The sequence below is a fragment of the Canis lupus genome, chromosome 27 (genome assembly GCF_048164855.1).
Source record: "Canis lupus baileyi chromosome 27, mCanLup2.hap1, whole genome shotgun sequence".
NCBI classification, from domain to species: domain Eukaryota; kingdom Metazoa; phylum Chordata; class Mammalia; order Carnivora; family Canidae; genus Canis; species Canis lupus.
This window is the reverse complement of record NC_132864.1, coordinates 28995765-29015761: the sequence shown is the minus strand read 5'-3', so window position 1 is coordinate 29015761 and position 19997 is coordinate 28995765. Positions and strand designations below refer to the sequence as shown.

The 19997-nt window shown below is 47.9% G+C and overlaps 1 protein-coding gene across 5 annotated transcripts in view; it reads right to left on the bottom strand.

Moving 5' to 3' along the window:
• Positions 1-275: 275 nt before the first annotated feature.
• KREMEN1 (kringle containing transmembrane protein 1) overlaps positions 276-19997 on the bottom strand; it is a 74371-nt gene continuing 54649 nt past the window's right edge. For 3 of the 5 annotated variants that reach the window (XM_072803096.1, XM_072803094.1, XM_072803099.1), the window contains 5 exons: positions 12624-12956; positions 11201-11362; positions 9984-10068; positions 8291-8447; positions 276-2622 (listed from right to left, as the gene is read on the bottom strand). In XM_072803096.1, coding sequence (XP_072659197.1) covers positions 2587-2622; positions 8291-8447; positions 9984-10068; positions 11201-11362; positions 12624-12956 — 773 coding nt within the window. In that variant the 3' untranslated portion in view covers positions 276-2586. Of the gene's footprint in view, positions 2623-4282; positions 8448-9983; positions 10069-11200; positions 11363-12623; positions 12957-19997 lie in introns of those variants that run through there. The other 2 variants (XM_072803095.1, XM_072803097.1) reach the window with 2 other exon arrangements.

Genomic DNA, 19997 nt, shown 5'->3' with positions numbered 1-19997 from the left:
TGGGCTTGTGACCAGTCCCCGCCACTCATGGAACTGTGCAGACAGTTCCCGGATGGGCAGGATGGGATCCTTGAGGATCCCAGCAGAGCGGCTGTGGTTCTGGCAAGCAGAGGCCTCCCCACCAGCGCAGGTGGAGTTGAGTAGTGTCAGAGGCCAGAGACCCCATGGCCTCCAAAGCCTAAAATAGTTATTATTTGGCAGAAAAGGTTGCTGGACACTAATAAGTGATCAGGAAAGTATGTCCATTGTTATTATTACTCTTGTTGTCTGTCCTCTTTCAGTCTAATTTTAACTTTTAGGTAAACTTGCCTATGGTTTGATGGAGTAATTCTAAACCTGAAGCCCATGGAAGGGTTTTGCAGGAGGGGTGTATTCCTGGAATCTCCAGATTTTCTATGCAGATTTTTGTAGCTGGGTGGGAGGACTGGGGAGGGGGGAGGGGGGGCTTGATAACACTCATCAGATTGTCAAAGGGGTCTGTGACGTCAGATAGGTAAAAAAGTGTAGGTCTGATGCCTTCCTCGCTCTGGGCAAATTGATCTGTACTATCCCTGGGCTCTCTGGAGGTGACACTCACGATGGGGAGATACTTGGAGGCCACAGGGGGTCCCTCAGAGCCCAGGCCCCTGTCTGGGTACAAGAAGCCTGCAGTGCAACTGGAGTAAGGGGCCCTGGTTTCGGAGCCAGCAGATGTGGGCTCTGGCCTCCACTGGGCCGAGCACCTTCTGGTTCACAGGTTGGCTTGTCCCAAAGATGAGTTAATTCTATTTTGTCTGTCAAGTGTTAGGCACAGTGTCTGGCTATCTTTTTTTCTTTTCTTTTTTTTTTTTTTTTTAAGATTTTATTTATTTATTCATGAGAGACAGAGAGAGAGAGGCAGAGACACAGGCAGAAGAGAAGCAGGCCCCATGCAGGAAGCCTGATGCAGGGACTCCATCCCGGGTCTCCAGGATCACGCCCTGGGCCGAAGGCAGGCGCCAAACTGCTGAGCCACCCAGGGATCCCCTCTGGCTATCATTTTTATGATCATCACCACCATCATTATTATTATCCTTACACATTGGAAAGCTCTTTCCTCAGCTCACTCCAGGCCCATCAAAAAGCTGCCCCATACTGGGCCAAATCTGAGGTTTGAGTGCCCTTGATCCGACTTTATCTTTGGTGCTAGCAGCTAATGCGTGTTCATTAAACATATTCACACCACCAGCGTGCAAAGTAGCAGGCCCCTAGTAAGTTTTCCAACGTTCAGTGGCCTCGTTTGAACGGGGACCATGGCAAACATCCCTGAGAGTGAAATTCGTGAAATCTGAAGCTCCTCAGTTGCAAAAGCCTTGGCTCTCACAGCCCTTTCTGATTTTCCCCTGAGGAGTTAACTCTGGACAGTAAGCTTGGATCTCCTTTCCCCCTAAGTGCTTCTCTGTGGAGCCATCCTCCAGCCCAGTCATCAGGCTGCTAGCAGGTTGATTCTGGAGCCCAGTGACCACCCCCGGGAGGGGGGCCACCAGCGTCCTTGCTGCGGGCTGTCCTGGACACGGGCCTCCTGGACACGGGCTGGTGCCTGGCCAGCCCAGCCTGGTGCCGCCTGCCCCTGGTTGCCAGGCACAGTTCCATTCTGCTGGGGCCTAGTGGCTCCAGACAACAGCTGGAGACCAGAAATGCAGACTTCCAGCTACAAGCAAATGTTGCTGCTTCTTGAGGTCGAAATATTCTATCCCCAAAGTGTCCCTTTCAACCAAGCAAAAACAATCCCCTATGGGGACCCGACCCCGCCACAGAGGAACAAAAGCCTCCCAGTTCTGGGTCCCAGAGACTGTAGTTTCAGGCACACACAGCCCAGTGGGGAGAGGAGACGATCATGTGACTTCCACACTTGGAGACAAGGTCGCTCTTGTCCAGCCCTTTTCGTCTCCACAGGAAGGGGAGCCTTTGATTGTCTGACAGAGGAGGAGCTGATGCTGCCCTGGTGCTGGCTCCTGGTGGGCGGGTTGGCGGGTCGGACAATGTCTGTATCTCTCAGGTTTGGAAGAACAACGGGATGAGTCCAGGCCGGCTGTCCCCCAAGCCTGCCTTAGGCAGGACAGTTGCCTGCTCTGGCTGCATCCATTTCGGTGTGTAGGCCGGCCTGCCTCTAAGAAAGTCACCGCATTTGTTTTTCACCCGCCATCCACAGTATCTCCTTCAGGAAAGAGCTTCCAGGAACGGGGGGAAGATAAACACTCAAGTGAAGCTGGCCCTATGGAGTGCTCGTGTCGTGACAGCCGCAGCAGCTGTCAGGGCTGGCAGCTGGTGGCATGGGCCCATGCCAGCGAGGGGGAGGATGGCGGGACGGGAGGGCTCCGGCTCCATGTCAGGGTGATGTGCCTTCTGGAGAAGTATCTGGAATACCCGCTGTGCTGTGCCTCTTCTCCCCTACCCCTCTCTGCCCTGAGTGATCCACTCTGCACTTGAGTAACAAATATGCTGCCTGCGGCTGAGGGGGCAGCCGTCCGCGTGTGAGCAGTTGCTTCCCAAAGAGAAGGGGACGGCTGACCCAACGTCTCAAACAGATTAAAACGGCTGTCCAACTTCAGTGAGCGCTGGCATCGTTCAGGAAGCTTCCCAGGGATTCTGGGGCCCAGGAACCTGCATTTGGAACAAGCACATCAGGGATTCCGAGGCAAGTGATCCTGGCATGTTTTGAGAGACGTGTCTGCACGATGCTCCCTGGTCGCACTGGCCCATGCCTCTTTTTCTGGCTCACCTGGCAGACCCCCTCCGGAGAATTTGGAATTGGGGCTTGTAGAACCAGCAGTGTGTGTGTGCCTGAACCAGCTGGGTTAAAAGCTGGGTGTCTGGGGCTGTCCCCTCTCTTGCCTCCTCACCCCTGGTCCTGCCCAAGCTCCTCCTCACCTGTCAGAGGGTGTCCTGAGACACTGTCCTCAGCAGCCTTCTGGAATGGCCTCAGACAGACTCCGGGATGTTGTCTGTGCCCACGTTTCCATGGACTGTGCTCTCTGGGCCTGATCCTCCGTGGGTCTCAGGCTGCCTCGGTGTCCTACAGGGCACTCACTGCTTAGTCTGGACAAAACCCAGCATGCTTTCTCTCACATCTGGTGTCACATATAATCTTTACCTCAAAAACTGAACCCTCTCTCCTCCCCTCAGTCCCCAGTCAGAATCCTTGAGCATCATCCTTGTTCTTAACCGCCCCCACCCTCCATTCTAGAATGACAGGGAACAGCTACTATTTTCTGTAAATATACTATAGTAAGTCATCCCAACTCTATGAGGTACATACTATATCCCTGGCCGACAGGTGAGAAAGTAGGTACACAGGGCTGGGTCCCTCGCCCCAGCTCACGTGGTAAGTAGTGGAGCTGCGGTGTGAGCCCAAGGCCCTGGCCCATGCGTGTGGCGTGCTGTCTCTCACCGGAGGCCTCTTCTCTCTCCACAGCCAGGCCCTCTGCATCTCTCCCAGCCTCCTAACTGGCTCCTCGCCCTCTGCCTTACTCCATTCCAACTGTTTTTCCTAAATCAAGTAGGAAATCGTTCTAAACTGGGAATCTGATGTCACTCCTCTGCCAAAACCCTTCAAAGGCTGCCTGTTTTACACTCCCTGGCCTCGGCGAATGAATGGTGGGAGCTGGGACCCGGCAGGCCGGCTCCAGTTCTGTGCTCCTAACCACTACCCCTGGCTCCCCTCTGAGCCTGTATCCTCATGGGCGAAACAGGGGTGACTGGAGCCACTAAATGGTTGCTCGGTTGTGTGTGCGGCGCCTGGCAGGAGCATGTAGCTCACAGGTAGAGCGTCTACTAGTGCTGTCAACGAGGAGCGGGTGAGGACCAACTGGTGGTACCGAAAGGCAAGATGAAATCCATGTCACATGATAATCACATAAGCACTTTAGATACATTTCTTACCTAATCCTCATAACCTTTTGAGGCACAGATACAGTGCCATCTTACAGGAGGGGAAGCCGAGACCGAGAAGCGGACAGACCCGATCAAGGTCAGTTCAGACCTAGGTCTATCTGAGCACAACGCCCCCTCCTCCTCCCATGACCACACCCGAAGTGTGTTCACTTGTAATTCCAACTCCTCAGAACCGCCCGGCTGAAGATCCACTGCGGGTCACAGCTCTGATGAGACCTGAGGAGATCTGGGGGCACTAACGGAGCAAATTGTGAGGCCTGGCATTTGCACAGACGTCAGAGGAGCACACGGTCTGCCAGCACACGACACCCCCCTCATTCTGGGGCTCTGGAAGCGCCCCTATAAAAAACGACATGCTAGGGCTCATCGCTGTTTCTACAACAGTGAGAATATTTATTTTCTCCAGACAGTAAAAATAACATTTTTCTCTCTTTTGTAAAAGTTAAGTACCATTACATTCCATTTTCTTAAATAACAAAATCCTAAAAATATATATTAAATTGTATACAGTGCGTCACACTTCATCTTATATTTTAAAATACATGATGTTTCTATTTTATTCTCAAAGTTGCATATTAAGAGCATATTTACAAATAAAGCCTTGTCATCCAAAGTCAAGATCCCTGCGGGAAGGTGAGTCTGGATATGGGCAGGTCTTGATGCTGCGTGAACCCCAAGACGGCAGCTCCCTGTGCAGGAAGGGAAAGGGTGTCCCACTACGTGCTCCTGAAGACACATCCTTTCGGAAGCAGATTTACCTCAGACTCTCCTCCACACCCCACTTCTGCCTTGTTGAGTATGTTCAACTTGGCAACACAGAAGCCTGTGAGATGGGCTCCCCTGGGGTCTGCAGGCAGCGGGTGAGGCCCATCATCACCCCTGAGCTGTCCAGCTTGAGGGGGAGGCAGCTGCAGCTGGAAGGTTTGAGAAATACCCCACGCCAGGGCAGCTAGGCTGAGAGACCTGGCCAGGAGGTAGAACAGTGGGGAAGGTAAACAAAGACACCAGAGGAAACAATCAAAAAGTTAAAAGTTCCCAAGGTAGTAACAAAGGCAGACATCGAACACCAAACAGAAGATCCAAATCCCTAGAGGGTGGCAGTTGGCTATGGGGTGGGGAGCTGGCCAGGCTCTCTGGGGACCTGGGATGGCCTCATCAGGCATGGGAGACAGGATCTCAGAGGCTGTCCACTTCTAAGTGCTCATGAAGATTAAGTGCCCAGGACGTACAGGGCTTTGTGATGGCCTATGTGCCCCGCTGATGTGTCAAGACAGCCTGGCAAGTGGCTGGCTCAGGACAGCTCCCGCCTTGGGCTGACAATGGGGCGAGTAGGGGGGCTGGATGGGTTGGGCCTGCAGGCCAGAACAGCTGTACTTGCTGGTGCTTTGATCTTTGTGGGTTTCTGGTTGATTGGAGTCTCTAACTTCAGAAGTTAGAGCAGCCCCGTTACCTCGCTTACACCCAGGAAGAGGCCTCAACCCTGTTCTGACAAGGAAGGGGGATGTGGAGGACACCTGAGGTTCATGCCTACACCTTCTCTGTTCTGCAAGTGATTGGGCACTTGGGGAAGAACATGGGGTGCCATGTGCCTTCCTGAGGGGCCAAGGACACCGTGAAAAGCAGCTAAGAGAGCACATTCACAGCTGGCTGCAGGCATTTACCGTGAAGGCAGCAAGATTGGCTGCCCACAGCCCTCCCTTGCCGGCGACACACGCTGAGAAGGCAGGGCCTGGATCCTGCAGTGAAGGGCTGAGGGCACATAGGCCCAGAGACACCACTCACTGTCACCTCAGGGCAGAGGCTTTGGGCAGGATGCTTTCAAAGTGGCAGGCCATAGTGGTCCCCAAAGTCCCTCCCCTGCGTCTTTACTAATCTGCTTTGTGATCTGTGATGTCCTTCCTCAGGGGCATGCTTTCCAGCCCCTCCATTCCCCACTTCTCTCTAAACTAGTTTCTTAAAAGACCAAATGTGGGCCCCCTATGGTGCTCCTGGGAGCACACCTCACCTCCTCTGGGACAGTCTATTCCTCAGGTGTTTACTTAGTCACAGGGGACCTTCTGCAGGTGATGCTGACAGGTTCTGACCAGGGCCAGGGCCTGACCAAGGCTAAGGTGTCTATGGAGGCTGGGCCTGGGACGATTTATGGCCTCTCCCCCAGCGCTGTCCCAAGGCCGGTTTGGGTGTCCTGAGGCTGCTCCCTGGACAGTAAGTGGATCCTGGTGGCCGTGGGCTGTGCCAGGGCCAGCAGGAAGGAGGGCACTGGGGCATCACCAGCACTTCCTGGGGCTTAGAATGGGCTGCTCCGGCTGCACACTCAGACAACACAGTGGCTGTGTGAGGTGGGCAGGCTCACGGGATGCCCTAAAGGTCAATGGCCACAGGAAGCCCTAGGCAGCTGAACAACTGTCCCTCGGCCAGGCGACCCCCTCCCAGGGCTAAATTCCACATTCCCTTTGTGCTGTGAATGGATCTATTCAGGGCACAGGGCCCTTTGTGACTGCACACACCTGACACTTGGTTCAGAGGAGATTCCACAACAGCCAGGAATAGCTTAGTGGGGAGACTGCACATGTCAGTGTATTTCCAGTCATGTGGGACAGGCCTCTGTCTCCAAACCCAGAGGCCTGTGGACAGCTGCTCCAGGGTAATCCCCTTTCCAGATCAAAGTGTGAAGACAGTGCTGAGTAGCTCTGTGCCCAGAGCAGACTCACCTGGTACCTGGGGCAGCGCCCCTGCCCCATTCCCCACCCTCTTGTGCCCCTCTGCCTGCCAGCTCCCAACACCCTGCTTGCCAAGGAGTCACCTCTCCCTGCAGACACCCCCCAGCCGGCCCTGCATGGCCCTCCGCATTTCTAGGAGCACAGGTGCCCATGGGTCGCCAGTGTGCCGGAACCCCAGGAAAGGCCACAGCAGGCAGTAGCTTAGGGGTTTGGGGGAGGTGGGCAACGTGCTCCAAAGAGGGAACCTCTGAGGCCAGAGGCCCAAGGCCTAAGGCCCGGGTGCCTCTGGGAGAGTCCTGGTCTGAGAAAGGCTCAATTCCGGCCTTCAGAGGCACAGGCTGCTCTTCTCAGCTGTTGTTGACAAAGCCTACTTCCGGATGGGGGTGCTTCTAAACTGGAGACGGCTCTTCCTCCCAACCAGCAGCTACCGCAGCTGTACCTCTCCAACTTAGGAGGCCTATCCTCGATGGTCTCCAGTTCCCAAAGCCTCCTTCTCAGTCCTCATGTCACTCTCTGCAACTCTCTTCCCTGTCTGAAGAGTAGGGCAGTGTTTGGCTAGGGACAAGGGCCCTCGCCCTCCCCACGGAGTTATTCCAGACCGCACTCTGTCCCCATACAAAAGGAGCAGAGAGGGCCACAGAGAGCACAGGCTGTGGGGTGGTTTTTCATCTTCTTTTAAAATGAGTGACATCAAAAGGAGGGACTGCTGGCACCTGTGTCTCACCTAATGCCACCTAATGGCTAAGCCACAATATTTATACTCCCTGTTCTAAACTGAGAGTCAGAGAATCACAGAAAGACATAGCCCACCTCAGGTTCCACAGGACCATGAGCCGCACAGCGGCAAGGCCAGGCGATCTGGTACAACAAGGGGTCACTGAGCACCTATAAAAGCTTTTGGGAAAGTCTGTTGAGTGAAAAATGAATGGATGTTTTATATGACCACTCTGCAGGCTTGCTCTGTAATCACTGAGCTATGGAAAGAAGCTATAGAGAGAAGCCCATGTGTGGCAGATAACAGGCTTGATGGGATCTGGGGTCAATTCCCAGGCTCTCTCAGGTTGGAAGAGGCCCATCCTCATGCAGCACCCAGAGACCAAACACCCAGAGTCAGCATAGAGTATGGGCCCTCTTTATGCTTTGGGGTGCTAATGCCTAGGGAGTACAGGACCAGGCCAAGCCCCAAGAGAACCTCAGAATCCTCCCTGTTTTAAACCATAAAGACCAAGAGAAAGCTAACTGTGTGGACAAAACAGAAAATAAGCAAGCAAGACTCAGCATATACTATACCTACTCACCACCCTACAGTCGTCTAGAAGGTACCTGAGCCCAGTGTCAAACACAACCATCTCTGCCATCTCAGCCCCTCTGTCCTGATGCCCTCATTCTAGATGAGAGAGAGAGAGAGAGAAGCACAGGGAGGGCCCAGACCCTGGGACTTTGGGTCTCTCTCCTAAGTGCAGAGATGAAGTAGGGCGAGTCCAGGCTAGGCTGGCCCCCCAGCAGGACGTCCCTTCCCAACCCATAGGACGGCACTTCTGCAGAGGCAGCCAGGGAGAGGCAGGGAGAGGCAATCAGGAAACCACGGGGCTCCAGCAGCCTTGAGCTTGGAGGGACTCTTGTCCTGGGCACAGATGGGGCAGCCTTTAGTCACTCACAAGAGGATTACGGTCATCTTGTTGACTCTGACCCTTGAGCTTCTTCTTAAAGATGGAAATTGAAGTAGAAGGCTTATAAAAAATGCTCCAGATTTCCCCTGATGTCCCTGGTTGATGACAATCCCTAAGGTCCCCTGAAGCAGGAACGCGATGGGATCTGTCAAGCAAAAACAACTTCATGTTTCAAGTGGAGCGCAACAAATATTCCAAAACAACCTTCCATCTCCTGAGATACCTGTACCTAGGAAATGGGGCATTCAGTGAGGCAAGGCCTCAGGAAAGACCCAACAGATGCCTCTGGAAGTCTGAAGGACAACTATGGGAATGAAATGTGTCCAGTGGAATGGAAATGCAGCAGCACAGCTTTGAGCTCAGTATAACAAAGAACTTTCTAACTGGAAAAGTTATTCAAATCTGGAAGGAGATGGCCTGAGAGATGATGAGTTTTCAAATTCTTGTTTTTTGGGTTTTTTTTTTTTTTTTAAATAGAACTCTATCTTCAAATTATATTTACCTGGAGGCCCACTTGATTAACATAAGATAAAGCCAAAATTTCTCTGCTTGAAGCAGGTCCTGTTTTACTGCCAATATGTGCCCCTCTCCCACATGTCACCACCCTGGGCTGCTTGGCAGGGAAGCTGCTGAGGGACTCCAATGTCACATGGGAGTCAGACATGCACTTTAGGGCCTTGGTGTACGGTGAGGTGCTGGGCCCTACAGAAAGCCTCCTGTTCTCTTGCTGCACTTGAAAGGCTTTCCCAGACTGTGTGAATTGTCATACACACACACACACACACACACACACACACGGCATGAGAGTGAGCTCAGTAAACACTAAAAACAACACTGTTTCCACTGAAAAATGTAAAGTGGAGAGGCCTACAAGGAGAGCCTTCACAAAGCAATGGAGGAGCAGACACTTAATGTATTAAATGTATTAAAAATGCTGTGGCAGAGGGCCACAGGTCAGGAAAAAGGTGGGCCATATAAGACAACAATGTTCAGGAAAGGCCTTGAAATATGGATAGCCTGCATATCAATTATAGCTCAATAAAACTGGGGAGGGAGGACAGAGAGAATGTGGACTGGGAGCCACAGGAAAGACAGAGTAGGGGTCTAAAAAAAAAAAAAAATCAGAGCTCTTCTCTGGAAGCACACAAACATCAGTAGCATAAATAAATTGCCTCCTTTCCTGGAAGGCAGAACTACTGAATTCAAGTAGCAAATTGAGGGAAGGAAATATTTTTTTTCCGTATCAGTCAGAATTGAAGTATGAACTTTCTTAATTGTTTTTAAATAATAGCTAATAAAATGTTAGGATTCTCTTCCTAAGAATGTTTCCCAATTTCTAGAAGGCATTAGGAAATATGCATGGTTGTGTCTTGGAAATCTTGGCTCTAATATGAGGATCTCTTTAAGGGGCCAGTCAAAATTGGAAATCGTGGCTTTTTATGCCCAGATGGTATCAATCCTCCTTGAAATCATATCCCATACGCCAGGAGCAAACACAATCCCTCAAACCTTGGTGAGATTTGTCCAGTTGTACATTTCACTCTATGGAGAATGAGGAATGTATACTGTCTTATGTTGCCCAGGACTGAGGGCTTTAGAATCCCCAGACAAATGAAGCACAGTAGAAAAGGAGTTCTGAGCCTTCCCCTCCTGGGATAGGGCAGCTTTCTCTCATACTCACTTGAATGTGATGTGCAGAAGTATCTTTGCTACAATGGCTGTGACTGTAAGGATGAGGAGAGTTGCCAGGCCATACACTGTCCATCCTGCAAGTGCAAAAGACAGGGTTTCTTGGACCAGTTTGAGCTCAGGTTTCAGAATGAGGTCTGTTGGAAGCACCGAGTGAGCACTGGCAGCTCAGAGATACAGGTCTGGCTGAGGAGCCCCCTGCAGGTAGGGGCAGCCACCAAATGCAGCTGAGAGCTGGGCTGGCAAGAAGCTGCAGGGCTTCTAACCTTGCTCCAGAGCTAACCTCTTGGAGAGAAGCAGGCAGTGTGGCCCAAAGTGCATTCAATTTAGGAGTTGAAAGGAGTGGTATATACTACATTTTTACCATAAAAACTCACTATGTAATCACAGATGAGTTACATAAACTCTTTGGGCTTTAGTTTCCTTATCTGAGGAATGAGATGTGTGACCTGTGAAATCCCACCAGGGTATAAAAACAAATAATGCAGAGCATGCACTAGAGGGACTCTCCTCCCTGACCTGAGGTGGGTCCTGCAGGGGAAAACTCCTAGACTAGATCATTGCTATTGGTACTTTACAGCTGTTCTGGCCCATAAAGGCTCCACCTTCCCGAGCAAAAAAGAGAATATGGAAGTGTGGAGCCAGCCAAGTTAGCTAGCTTCAAGCACAGACCATTACTCCCCTCTCTACCCCTCTCCTGCATGAACTTTTCTTCTAGCTCTTGTCACTGTCAGATCTGTTATTTTGCTTTGTTCTTTCTCCTCCCACTTACAAGCCAAAGGAGGGCAGGGATGCTGTTTGTTTGGTTCATCCTATAGTCTGGCGCATACAATACCACCTGGTAGCTCTGAGGCACTTACATGTCTTTTGAATGAATGAATGAATGAATGAATGAATCTCTTGTAAATGCCAGTGAATTTAGGGAGCTGCAACTTGGGAGCTCTAGAAAGACATCCTCAAAGTGGGAAAACATTGGGTTAGCTGATTAATCACAAGTACAAAAGGCACACATACTGGATCTTTGGAGGTGAGCACTTTCTCCTAAGGACTAAGGAATCAAGCTAATGAGAAAGTGTCCCCCAAAGGCCAGGACAGTCACAGAGCCAGTACCTACAACCTGTCTGGGAAGAGTGTTATTTCTCTAACTGTCAAGAACACTGTGCTCAAGCCCCATGGCTTCCACCCACTTTGGTGGTGTCTGGGAACTGCTACCTGGGACGGTCTGAGGTGGGTGGCTTGGGCTGGTGGTGATGACGTAGAGGACTTTAGAGGACCGGGCTGCACTGACGCTGAGATTGGCTTGTTCCGTAATCACCTCAGCCAGCGTCTGATTGGCAGTGGGCTTCTCCTGCGGTGGCTCTTCCTTGACGGCTGTAAGATCAAAGAAATTAAGATGGGGGGAGAGCTGGTGGAGACAACAAAGAATTTTGGAGGAGGAGACAGTGTCTATGAAGAAAAGGTGGTTTTTTTTCGATTCATTTCTTTTTTTTTTCTGATTCATTTCTATGTGCAGTTCTCTCCACTGATCCCACTGGCCCCAAAGATGAACCTATCAGGCTCTGGTCCAGAAAAAACCAGAAGGAGGAGGTGTTAACTTCTAACCATTTGACTGGTCTCTTTTGAGGTCACCTGAACATGCTTTCTTGTTTTCCTTGCGCCTTTGCAGCTATGGCGCTCTTTGCCCAGAATGCTTCTTTCCTACCTATTGACCCAAATCTTAGCTGTCTCAAGACTGTTCCTCCTACCTGCGGGAAGGTCTCCTCCCTCTGACTTCCTGTAGCACGTGCTGACTGAACTCTTCCTGAGGCCCTCAACATCCAGGGCAAAAACCAGATCTCAGACGTCCCTATGTTTCTCATGTGCTGGCAAAGAGATGTGCCTGGCACATATCAGAGGGGCAGAGAGTGAGGCTCTACCTTAGGAGGGTTTTTTAAAAGATATATTGGGTTTTCTTTTTTTTTAAATATTTTATTTCTTTATTCATGATAGACACACACAGAGAGAGGCAAAGACATAGGCAGAGGGAGAAGCAGGCTCCATGCCGGGAGCCGCCCAACACGGGACTCGATCCCGGGACTCCAGGATCCCGCCCTGGGCCAAAGGCAGGCACCAAACCACCGAGCCACCCAGGGATCCCTGGATTTTCTTTTTTAAAGTTTTTTTTTTTTAAAGTAATCTCTACAGCCAATTTGCGGCTCTAATTCATGGCCCCAAGATGAAGAGTCACATGCTCTTCCGACTGAGCCAGCCCAGTGTCCCCTTAGGAGGGTTTGAAGAAAGATGGGAAACTAGTCCTTTGGGATTGGGTAGGATATCAAGAGGCAGGAGGATGGACCAAATGACCTTTTTAAAAGCGTTCTATCAGTCTCAGCTCCTTCTTTAAATGCTTTCAACCCTGCCATGAAAACTGTCATCAGAACAACTAAAGTAGTGAAATTGACAGGTGTTGCCTCTTCTGTATCACAAAAAGTATGAAAGTTTTAAAATGGGGGTGGGAAAATCTGCAAGTTGAGTAGGTAGCTCCTGACTTGCAGCCCCATCAAGACCCACCCGAGGCCCGCAGGTCACCACAGTTGCAAGTGGAGTGCAAGGCGCAGCCCGGAGGGCCCCCAAGGAGGCTGGAAAGGGTTACCTTGGTATAAGACAGCAAATCCCTGGGCCTGATTGATGCGATCAGAGAAGAAGTACAAAATGACAAAATCCAGAGAGACGTTAAAGGATAGAGGTGGGCGGTTCCTCCCATTGAAACGGACCAGGACGCGGTGGGTGTAGCCGTCCAGCAGCTCCACCATGTCTGCAGAATCCCTGATGTCAAACAAGGTGAAGCTGAAGTGGATGTGGGAGGCTCCTGGAATCCGGATGGTCCAGTAGCAGACCCTCCCCGTGGCATAGGTGTCGGGAAAGTCAGGGGAATACACCACGGAGGTCATGGCCGAGTAGTTCCCTCCGCAGGCGCCAACAAGAGCTGTGGGAGACAAGAGGACACAGGCCCTCAGCGTGGGGCACAGCCGCAGGGCTCACTTTTCAACTTCTTATGGACAAAACTCTTCCTACCTAACATGATCCAGTTTGCGATATTGTTTTTCACCTATAAAACCTGACTGTCTTATGTTTCAGGATCAAATCACAGAATGAATAGCTTAAACCCTGAACAAATGACTGTGGAGGCTTTCTTTCTTTCTTTCTTTCTTTCTTTCTTTCTTTCTTTCTTTCTTTGCCCTGGAGACCTTAGAATTAGCACACAGCACAGTGCTTAGGCCTATGTAGGGGCCGGGTTGGAGTCAGAGAGTCTGGGTCCGGAACCAGCTGGGCTATGTGATCCGAGGGACTGCACTTCACTTCCAGAACTCCTGCCTCTCTCAGTTTGGAAGATGGAGAGACCACCACCTGTTCCTGTATCACACAAATGCATGAGGATAGATGAGATGAAACACATGAAAACACTGGGGCATTTTTGCAAAGAGGCACTTGATGAGGTAAAGCTGCGAAAAGAGAAGGGGGGCTGCACATATTTATCAGGCAGGAAACTGTGGCACAAGCAGTGACTTTCTGCACAGGGGAAACACTTGGTTCTGATCACTCTGCATTAAGCACATTTGGTTTCCCTGGACTCCCCTTTTTGTTTGTGGGTTCTAGGAAGGGGATACAACCACTTCACTTATCAGTAAAGTGTAAACAAGGTCTTGGAAATGGAAGTCCTTGAGAGAAAGTACAGGACTGGGATTCAAAAAGCAGGCTTCGGGGGAGTTCCACTTCCCTTTGGTGTGTAGATAGCACTAAGAGAATGCTGCTTCCATCCAAACGATGAGAAAAAGCTCATATGTCTCTCCTTCACCCATCAGAAGCTAAAGTGTCAAGACCACCAAGAGAATTTAATTCTAAAAAAGTAAGAAGCCCCTCTAAGGAGAGTCAGGCCACACAAAGTGTTTCATCTTTAACAGACCATGAGAGGAAGAGGTGGCCACCAAAAAAGCAAGTAAGAAGAAAGGAGCTAAGAGGTTGAGTGTGGGCTAGCCTCTCAATCTAGAATGAGCAGGGGCCCTAGACACAGCAGGAGTCTAAACTCACTTTCAAGCAGTTCTGTGCAGACCTTCACCCAATGCTCACAAGAATAACTAGGATAGGGAAGGAGACCAAAGAGTTCTCCTTGGTGGCCCTAGTACAGGATGCCTCCATTGTTGTTGGGGGACAGGTGTGAAACCCTGTCTGCTTCCTCAAAAACAGGCAAGAGCCTGAAGTTGCTGTGGGAGGAGCAACAAATCCTTTTGCTCCCAGGGCCACTGGAGGGATAGAAACAAAATGTTTGCCTCTGTGGAGGGAGCAGGAAACTCTTTCCTTCCTGCCAAAGTAACCAGGCAGATCCACTGCTTCTGATGGGAAAAACCATCAGCCCCTGGTCACACTGAGACCCCAAATCCTGCACAGATGTAAAGCAGAGGTCTGCTGCTCCTGAGGGAGGGGCAGGAAACCATCCTCCTTCCTGAGAGCCACCACAGATACAAGGCAGTGTCTGAATGCTGGCAAGAGAGGGGGTGTGTGGGAATGCTGAGAGGCCCCACCTCTGAGGCCCTATAATGTCCTAAGACTGAAGATGAGGCAGGAGGCCCAAGAACCCCACTCAGCTCACCTTGAGCATAGCACCAAGTAATAGGCAACAGCAGTCTACCACTGAAGGAGGGGAAAGTGCAGAGAAAGATTCCCTTCTTTGGCAAAGGCATGTAGGAACTACTCAAAGCTGAGGGTGGAATACAAACACTGGAAAAAAACAAACAATAACAAAACAAAACAAAAACAAAAAACAAAAAAACCCAAACCTTGGTATCCCAGGCCCCACACTAAGCACAAGGCAACAGAAGTCTATTGCTAGAATAATTTGAAGCCTGGTGTGCACTGAGGGTAAAGACAGAAATAATAATACCCAAACCCAGCTCATCTCCTGATATAATGGCTCAATCCCCACACTAAACTGGCCTGCCCATTTCCAGGGGTAAATTCTATTCTGTACTGTTCTTCTACACATAGTATATGGCATTGAACAAAATATTATACATAAAACAAGCAAGCAAGGAAGGAAAAAAGCAGCAAGAACAACAAAAAAAGAGGAGTTATCATCAAGTGATAAAACAATCTATAGGATCAGATTCAATAATGATACAGATGTTAGACCTGTTAGACAGGGGCCATGTGATTAATACAATAAAGATCTAGTGGTAAAGATGGACAATAAGCCTGAACAGATTAGAAATTCTAGCAGAGGTATATGGAAACTCAAAAGAATCAAATGTAAATGCTAGAAATAAAATATCAAAGATGAATCAATAAATTTGAAGGCAAGTCAATGGAAATTAACCAAAATGAAACACTGAGGAAAAAAAAAAAGAAGCGAGGACAAAACCCTAAAAACAGGACAGAGCATCCAGTACCTGTGGGACAATATCAAATGATCTAAGAATTAGAACTCCAGAAAGAGAATAAGAAAAAGAGAAGGGGGCAGAAGAAATATTTGAAGAGATAATGGCTAAGAATGCTCCAAAGTCAATGAAAGATGATCTAAGACTCTCAGGAAACAATAAGCAAATAAATTTTAAAACAAAAATGAAAAAGCAAACAAAACAAACAAAAAACACACCTAGATACATCTTCATAGTCAAATGTAGAAAACCAAAAACAAACATAAAATCCTGAAAGCAGGCAGAAGAAGGAAAAAGATTATATACAGGGAATAAAGATAGAGCAGACATCTCTAAAAACTGTGCAAACCACAAGATGAAGGAATATTTTGGGGATACTGAAAGAAAAAAAAGAAACGTTCAGCATAGAATTCAATATCCAGCATAAACATTTTTTCTACAATGAAGGCAAAATAAGGCTTTCTCAAACAAAAGCTGAGAAAGCCACTGACAGTAGACCTGCATCAGAGAAAACACTAAAGGAACTTCTTTTGTTCAAAAGAATATACCAGATGGCAAATAAGAACATGAAAAGATGTTCAACATCACTAATGATTATGGAAATGCAAACTAAAACCACAATGATTTACCACTATGCACCTGCTAGAATGGCTAACACTAAAAAAATAGGCTACAAAGGGCAGAAGAGGATGTAAAACAACTGGAAGTCTCACATATTGTTTGTCAGAACGCAAAATGTTGTAGCCACTTTGGAAACAGTTGGCAGTGTCTTATGATGCCAAATATGCACTTCGTGTATGACCCTGAAATCTGACTCCCAGGTATTAACTCAGGAGAAATGAAAGCACATGTTCATGCGAACACCTGTGCATAGAGGTTAAGAGCAGCTTCACAGCATCTTTATCACAGACATACCAATGTCTATCAATGGATAAATGGATGACAAATTGTAGTATATTTGTACAAAGACATGTTTCTTAGCAACAAGAAGGAGCTGTGGAAACAATCATAGGTGAATCTCAAAAGCATTACATGAAGTGAAAGGAGCCAGATACAAATGGTTAAATACTGTTTGATTCCATTTATGTGACATTCTTCAAAAGACAGAACTACACAGATGGAATAGAGATTAGTGGTTGCTAAGGGCTGGGGGCAGAGAGAGGATTGACCACAGAGGGGACAAGAGATCTTTTTGAGGTGATGAAATGTTCTGTATCTTAACTGTGTATGTATTGTCAAATCTTATCAAACTGGTCAACTAGAAGGGTGATTTTTACTTTATTTAAATTACATCTCAATAAACCTAAATTTTTTAAAAAGGAAAGCTGTAGAGAAAGATTTCCTGGGTAATCATCCTGACTTTCCCACATCCTAACTGAATTTGAACAAGATAACTTCTGTATACCTCAGTTTCTTCATCCATAAAATGAAAATAATAATAGTTTCTCCTGTATGTGATTTTATAAGAGTTAAAAGGAGTTGATCTATATAAAGTGTTAGTGTAGGATCTGGCACATAGCGTAAGCTCAGTAAGTATTAGTTATACTATTATTATTATTATTTGTAAAGAATGTTCAGGTTAAACTGATCTTTCTTTTTAAAAGATTTTATTTATTTATTCATTCATTCATTCATTCGTTCGTTCATTCATTCATTCATGAGAGACACACAGAGAGAGGCAGAGACATAGACATAGGGAGAAGCAGACTCCTCTCAAGGAGGCCAATGTAGGACTCAATCTCTGGACCCAGGATCTGGCCCTAAGCCTAAGGCAGACACTCAACCGCTGAGCCACCCAGGCGTCCCTAAACTGATATTTCAACAGCAAAGGCAGATCTTAAACTTAGAACTTTCGATTTCTAGATGTGTGCCATGCAGACAGCAGATTCAGTTCAGCAACTTTGAGAGCAAACACATGACATCTCCAACAGATTATTAAAAAATTTTTTTAACATTTTATTTATTTATTCATGAGAGACACACAGAGAGAGAGAGGCAGAGACACAGGCAGAGGGAGAAGCAGGCTCCATGCAGGGAGCCCGATGTGGGACTTGATCCCGGGAATCCAGGATCACACACTGGGCCAAAGGCAGGCGCTAAACTGCTGAGCCACCCAGGGATCCCCAGATTATTAAAATTCAGTGATAATTTGACAGGAAACTTGAAATTTAAGAATATATTTCAAGATCTTATTTTTGCAGGGGAAATTAGCCTGCATATACAATCTGGGCAGGTGGAGGCCCTGGGATAGCCCTGGGCAAAACATCCAGTGGCAGAAAGTTAGGGTCCCCCCTGCCTTCCTTGATTTAGCACCTCCATCCTGCCTCAATATCAGCTAGGTCAGTTTCTTCAGGAATAGACTTCAGGCATCAGCAGGAACAGCTAGCCTCCCCCAGATGCAGCTGACTGCTCTGCTTCTAGACATGAACGATACTGGCATGTCTCAGGAAATAAACCTTAATCAAATAGGTCCCAGCCATGAATCAGGTTTCCCTGGATTGGCACCCAGAAAAGGAGAAGAGAGTTACCGTATTTCATCGGTTCTAAGGGGAATATTTTAATCTTTAAAACTGGAAAGCGTCTGTCAGTCAATGCATGTCATTGTTTAATTGGAAATACTTTTTTCCTCAGTGATACATACAATGATGTAGCATCTTGGACTCTATAAAGTACAATTACTAAAGCAATCCTAACAGTCAGAACCTACTGGACCTTAGGCCTTCAATATTTTTTTTACTATTAATCTCTCCTCTTCCCACTAAAATATAAGTTCCACGAGGGAAAGCTCTCCATCTATGGGACCTTGGGCAAGCTGTTGAACTTTTACGAGCCTCAGTTTCCTCCTCAGGCAAATACGGATGATAGTACCTGCTTCACAGTATTATAATTAAGGGAGGGATTGCATGGCAAGTAAATAGCACAGTGCCCTAAAAAGATATAAGTGCTCAACCAATGTTACAGAGTAAGGACCAGTCCACACGACTCACTTCTTTCAGTGCCTAGAAGCTGAGAAAGACCTACGAGGTCAGCCTGGGCCATCTCTGTAACCTACCGTTGACTCCAGCCTCTCTGATCTTTTATTTGGTTTTGTTAATTCAATAAATTAACTTCTAGGGGCAGCAGATGCTCTGAAGCTTCTGTCAGTGCTGCATTTATACATGTACTGAAGTGCATGGCCTACTTCAGCATCCTCCAGGAGCTCATGAGAGCTTGCCAGAAAATCAGCCATATGCCCCATGACAAATTACTTGATGTGGCAAAGATGACTGAGCAGACGGCTGCCACCATAGTTTGTCTGCTGAGGCACAAACGCAGAGTAAAAGCCACCAGAGCTGAGGAGCCTGCAGCATCCTTCCGCAAGGTGCGGAGAACAGAAGGAATTCACTGACACCCTGACTGACTGAACAGAACTCTGTTCACATGCTTTTGGAGCGTTAAACTGAACCCGTTATCATGACCTGTCTTATTATTGTTAGTAAAAGGGATTCTAGCTGCTGAAAATAGAAAAATAAAAACTGGGGCGCCTGGATGGCTCAGTTAAGTGTCTGCCTTTGGCTCAGGTCATGATTCCAGGATCCTGGGATGGAGCCCTGCATAGGACTCTGTGCTCAGCGGGGAGCCTGCTTCTCCCTCTTTCTCTGCTTGCTGTTCCCCCTTCTTGTGCACATTCACACTCTCTCTCTGTCAAATAAAAAAAATTAAAAAAAGAAAAACATCTTAAAAAAAAAAGAAAAAGAGAAAAATTGTGGCAAACCTGGGTTTGAATCCTAGCTTTGGCTCTTATTCACTTGGACAAATTATTTTATCTTTTGATCTACAGTTTTCTTATCAACAGGCTGTTGTGAGAATTAAATAACATAAAATAAACAAGAGCACCTGGCATCCAAGCTAGCACACAGCAAGGGCTCAACAGACACTCAATAAAAATGTGCTAAATGAATGAAAGATTATCATATGAAGGTATTCTACTTTTTAAAAGATTTTATTTATTTATTCATGAGAGACTCAGAGAGAAAGAGAGGCAGAGACATAAGCAGAGGGAGAAGCAGGCTCTATAAAGGGAGCCTGATGTGGGACTTGATCCCAGGACTCCGGGATCACACCCTGAGCCAAAGGCAGATATCCAACCACTGAGCCACCCAGGCATCCCATGAAGTTATTCTATTTTTTATTGATATAAAATCCACCATCCCAACAATTTTAAAGTATACGGTTCAGTGGTATGTGTTATAGTCCCAGTGCAGTATAACCACTGACATCTGATTCCAGGACATTTTTATCACCCCAACAAGAAAACCCATACCTACTAAGCAGTCATTTCTCATCGGCTCCTCTCTCCTCAGCCCTTGATGACCATTAATCTGTTTTCTGTCTGTATGGATTTGCCTATCCTGGACATTTCCTATAAATGGAATCATAAAATATTTGGCCTGGGGATCCCTGGGTGGCTCAGCGGTTTAGCACCTGCCTTTGGCCCAGGGTGTGATCCTGGAGTCCTGGGATCGAGTCCCACATCAGGCTCCTTGCATGGAGCCTGCTTCTCTCTCTGCCTGTCTCTCTCTGTTTCTCATGAATAAATAAATAAAATCTTAAGA